This window comes from Cyprinodon variegatus, unplaced genomic scaffold (genome assembly GCF_000732505.1).
Source record: "Cyprinodon variegatus isolate N-32 unplaced genomic scaffold, C_variegatus-1.0 Scaffold82, whole genome shotgun sequence".
NCBI classification, from domain to species: domain Eukaryota; kingdom Metazoa; phylum Chordata; class Actinopteri; order Cyprinodontiformes; family Cyprinodontidae; genus Cyprinodon; species Cyprinodon variegatus.
In genome coordinates, this window is record NW_015150535.1 from 635,002 (window position 1) to 640,577 (window position 5,576).

General features: G+C 38.5%; 1 protein-coding gene across 1 annotated transcript in view; it reads right to left on the reverse strand.

Moving 5' to 3' along the window:
- npr2 (natriuretic peptide receptor 2) overlaps positions 1-5,576 on the reverse strand; it is a 115,649-nt gene that overhangs the window by 69,396 nt on the left and 40,677 nt on the right. Inside the window, exons 6-7 of the mRNA XM_015373194.1 lie at positions 3,841-3,976; positions 619-703 (exon numbers count right to left, since the gene is read on the reverse strand). Of these exons, the coding sequence (XP_015228680.1) occupies positions 619-703; positions 3,841-3,976 (221 nt within the window). The remainder of the gene's footprint in view (positions 1-618; positions 704-3,840; positions 3,977-5,576) is intronic.

The window sequence follows — 5,576 nt, forward strand, 5'->3', positions numbered from 1 at the left end:
ATATTCAGTTTTAAGGCCGATACAGATAGGGGGCCGATTATATCGTGCATCCCTAATAATAAACTCTGATGTCTCTAATTTTTTGGCATAATGCAACACTATTGCAAACTGTAAAGATTTATTCAAAATTAAACAGACAACAAAGCTGAATCCTCTGTATTATATTCACTGTATTTAAAATCAAATCCAAAATTTGATTTAAAGACTTTAAAGAATCTCTTCAGACTTCAGTAAAAATGAATCAACAAGAATATTTCCATGTCCTTACAGCCTGTTTTTTTTCCCAAGAAGAACCTGTTTTTTAACCCAAGGTGAAAAGAAAAGGATCTTTTAAAACAAATGATGATTAAGTGAGAGTGACAGCTTTTGGGGGCCTGTGTATGAGCTCACATTGCAGCTTAAGCAAACCTCACCACTGCTTTACGCGCCATCACCTGCTGCGCTGCTGCTGCACTGTATAAACAGCACGCCAGTGTAGAGACTAAACCTCAATCAAACATTTGTTTGTTTTTTTCTTAGTCACTAAACCAAAATTTTCTTTTAATAAAAATTGCATTAAAGTTGTTGCAGGAAAACAGGATAAGCTAGACAGGGAGCATGAGTTTTAATCAAACTCACCTGTAAATGAGGAAACTGGAGATTCCAAAAATGATGAGCGCTAATCCAGAACCCACTGCAACGATGCCCAGAACTGGGAGCTGACCTGGAAGCAACAGTAGGATAAAAGGAATCACAGTCACATATGTGCAACAGATGTCATTGATGGTTTCTTAGAACTCAAAGACGGAGAAATCTGTGAGCTGTGAAAATGTTCAGCTGTGGAGTACAGCTGCACCACTGAAAACCAAACAACAGAACAATTTCCTAGAACTGCTCATCTCTAACATCCCTGCATTTAAAACCCTAATTAAGCGCTGCTGTAAATCACTGCATAAGCCAATAGCCCTAATTATAGAAACACCCCCACACACATGATTCCACACACACACACAGAAACAGTTTTAATTTATTGCCATTGGAAACTAAATGTGGATTTAAGATAATTATCTACATTTTATAGCAGGTTAAATATGTGCAGAATTCAAGGTGGAGTTCCCACTGTGGGAAGAAAAGCAATAAAACATATATATGGTTTAACGGACTGTATGGTATGCAGCAATCTGAGACGTGCTGCCTCAGCGGAGGGCTGATGTGAAGCAAGCCTTTCTGTTCAGCAAAGATGGTGTTTAAAAGAAGGTCTGGATAAGGATTGCACAATATCAAAAAATAAAAAACACTTGCAATGACAACATTAGTAAATATTGGGATGAGGATGTCAGTAGTGATATATATGCCTGTTTTCTTCTCTGTTTTTGTTCCCATCTGTGCTTGCATCAATGTTGGACCTTTACCATTTGATCAGTGTCATTACTATCTGTCATGAACTTCTGCTGCCATGAGAATCTGTCCAGCTGGCTTAAACTGGAACACCATTAAAAGCACAGGTTTGTAAAATATGGAATAGATTAACATACAGTTATTGCAATCCATCTGCAATAAAAACATTTCACATGCTGAAATTGCAATAATGATTTGTTTGGAATATATTGTGCAGATTTAGTTTGAGTGCTCCACATCTGCTAAGAAATACCAAGAGATATTGACTGGACTGTGCTCCTTAGACCATCTGTAAGGGATCACAGCTCATTTTGTTGTCTTGCTGGCAAATCATAAAAGAAGAAGGGAAAAAACTGGAGAGCAAGTGATTTCATCTGCCTCATATCAAGAAACGTGTTTTTCATGAACTGAAATGGTTTTCGCCTTTTAACTGTCCTATGTCGACCATTTTTAGCTAGTTTTTCTTTAAATAGTGTCCAATCATAAACCCATTTCTTTTTTTTTTTAGATGAAAAAAATCTTTTTTAATATATTTAGATCCAGACATAGTGTGTTGTTGTTGAAGATTAATTAGCCTACTTCCTGTTGTCATACAGGTTCTTTTGAAATGGCGTTTAAGAATCTACAGGTCAGACAGAAATCAGTCCTGAACTTGGCTGGGGACATTATTAGTTATTTTCTCATTTGACATGGAAGGCAGAAATGGCTTTTTTCTATATACATTATCTTTGTCAGGTATTAAAATAAATTTGATGATATGAAACAATTCGAGTGTAACATAAAAGGGGTCATAGAATGGTATATAGGGTATTTGGTGCTTGCCCTTAAGGTCTCTAAATAGGGTGTGTAACATTGGTTGGGCTGAAAATGGCCTATTTGTTGTTCTATGAGCCCTAATGCAAGCCTGGTTAAAAGCCCTAGAATGAAACGACAGGTTCTCTTCATTTTATGGTATGATCGTGAATATATAGATGAGCGGTGCTCTGATTGGTTGGTTTACAACAAGCGAAGTTGCTGAGCAAAGACACATCATAGCAACAAGCACTCACTCACTGAAACATCAGATTGTTGATATGGTTGGGTGACCAGATATCCTCATTTTTCCGGACATGTCCTACTTTTCATACCTAAAAACCAGGAGGATGAAAGGATGATCCCGGGAAGAATTTCAAAAACGTCCGGGGTTAGCGAAACACACCGGGCACTCGAGCCGAGCCGTCAGCTCTGGGGCTGGTCCAGAAACCCCGGCAGACAGGGTCAGGGAGCCAGTGGGGGATGGAGCGATTGAACCCGACCCCATGACGGTAGCCTGGACACAGGCAGCCCCATGCTTCCACCCACCTGCAGCTCATGACTCTCTGCTGAGGTCCGGTCCAATCAGCGGAAAAGCAGTCAACACTTCATACCTCCCCCACCTTAGGCCAGTGAACCAGTTGGCTGGTCCGTATGTCAACTTCAGGGTGTGACAAAAGTACAGGCCAGAACCAAATAAGGCACCCTCCCCGAGTTTACGTCAACTTGGGGCTTCGTTTGAATTCTCCCGTTTTATGGTGGAAGTTTAGAAATGTGACATTTGCAGAGAAAGAAGGTGTTGATGGGGTTTGAAATTCTCTGTACATCCATTTCACCCCCTGAACTATCGTTATTCATCTATGACAAGGTGAACTAGGTTTTGCATTCTATGACCCCTTAAAAAAGCTGAAGATATCAAGAAGGTAGCAACTGGATTCATGGAGATGAAAACTTCAAATGTTCGCATTTAATTTAAAGCCAGAAAACTTCAGACATGTGAAATATAATAGCAGATGGAAATCACAATCAGTCTTCCTATTTGTTTCAACGCAGACTGTGAATTTGACTGTAGTCTTTCCTGAAACAAAATGAGCATTTTAATAAAACCTGATACAGTTAAGCGTAACATTACATCTGTATTCTTGTAAATAGTCTATTTGCTCTTTCTATGTAAAAACCTATAGATTTTTTACATTATCCTGCTCTGTTTTGTTTTTATCTAAATATGGTATTTACACTAATAGTGTTTTATTTCCTTGGGTTGTACATTTGCCCTTATAGTTCAGTCTTGTACCAATTTTTTTTCTTTCCTAGCCAACTGTCAGCTGAGCAGGTAGATCTATATACACAGAGAGAGACACTCCTTCTTAGCACTTTTTTTTCTTCTGCTGATTTTCCCCAAGGAGTGGATTAAATTAACAAAGAAAAAAACAAAGGGAGCAACATTTCAGGCTCGATTTCTATTTTTAAACACCTCTGTTACAGATACCGATAACTTCTGACAGAGTTAACTCTATTGTAACTTCTGAAGTAAGGGCAGAACAGACCGATGATGCCTTTGGTTTTTTAATAACACAACTTGATGCAAGCTGATGCAAATAAAAATGAAGCCTTTCTGAGAAGCTGATATTATACGGTAATAAGTTGGAACAGGTGTTCATTTTATCTTACCATCATTGCAGGAAGGGTCGTCTGAGGAAAACACACAGGGGGGGTTGTCCAGGGGTGGTCCTCCACTGGGCCAGTGGATCTTCTCTGTTTGGGACCAAATAATATCTTTGGCACTTCCATTGTAGTAAGCCACAACCTGCACCATCAGAGAAAAACAAAGTTAAACACAATTCCTAATTTAGAATCTACGTAAGCAGCATTGAGCTATAATATTTACAGCCACAAAACCAAATCAAGAAGCTAGCTCTGTTGTGGCTGTGAACTCAGAAAGACTGTTAGACATTGTTTTAATGTTATAAACTTGCTATAACATAAAGTTATAACAAGCGGCTGAGCACCCTTTATTTATTCGTGTTAATCTGTATTTTATTTATGCTAAATATAAACACAAGTTATATTAAAAATATTAAAAAACACCTTTTCTTCTCCTTTTTTACAGCTTTGCTCTTTTATGAAAAATGTGGTTTATTACATCCAATTTAAATACTCCCCTGGCTATAACCTGACCATATGTGAAAAAACTGTATGCACTATGGAGGTTTATGCAAATAAAAATAAAGGAAAATGTTCATTATTGCACTTGCAGGAGTGTTTCTGTACTTCAAGTTCTTATATTTGAATACAGTACGTTCAAAAGAACATAATGTAATATTTATGTTCTCTACAATTAAAACATGCAATTGAATTAACTAAAGCTCCTAATAGTTAATCTTTTAGAATTTAGTTTGAAGAATAGCATCTGTCGTCCAGCTTGAAATATGACTCTAACTCTAGAGGACATTTTCACCCTTAATCATATTACTGTCTCTGTCCTAAAACCTTAAAAGCTATGACCGATGCCAACGGTCACCCCCAAATAAAGCAGACTGTAATGGGACTTAACTCCTGAAATGGGGACACTATCCTTTAATTCTTACGTTTCAGTCACATCGTGTAGCAATTATATGATTAGCTGGTTAAAGGGGCCATTTTGGTGCTGTGGTGTAGTTAGCAATCAATAACTTATTTGCAGCAGACATCTGTGAGGGTGATCTCAATTCAGAGCTGTTATGAACAGGATCCACTGTAACAATTTACAATAAACCAAAACTAATCCCATAAAACCATTCAAATATTTTTACTTGTAAATCACACCGCATAACTGTAAATTAAATTTTAACCTTGTGAAATATGTATATAAAAAGAATAGGAAATGTTGCATTGTGCATCTGTATCAAAAATACATGTTATCCTTCAAGCAGAGGTATCTAACAAGGCGATGTTGTCAATTATCTTGTTTTTCCCAGTGAAGTAGCTTTGTAGAATTTGCTTAAAAGGTCATAGCTGTCAGGAATCCAGTTTGTGTGGTTTGTTTTGTGTCTGTCTCTCCCTCCACCACCAGGTGGCGCCCGGTCATTGTTGGTCCTCCCTGCACACCTGCGGCTCTTTGGATCATTATCTGGAGGAGTACTTAAGCAGTGGACTGTCACTACCTCAACGCGAGAGTGTTTGCCAGTTTGGGGTACTCTAGCCATGCTTAGATTAGCAGAGTCAAACTGAGCCTTTGTCTCTCTGAGTGTAACTTTGTTTTTTTGTCTTTGCCTTTGGCAGGAAGTCCTCCTGCATACTGGATGTTAGGCCTTCTTCCCCTGGAAGGATTGTTTACCGAGTTCTCACTGAGCAGGGGACAAACCTCCACATGTCCCGTTCAAGTCCCTCACGGAAATCCAAGTGACAGTCCGCTCCAGTGCTCCTCC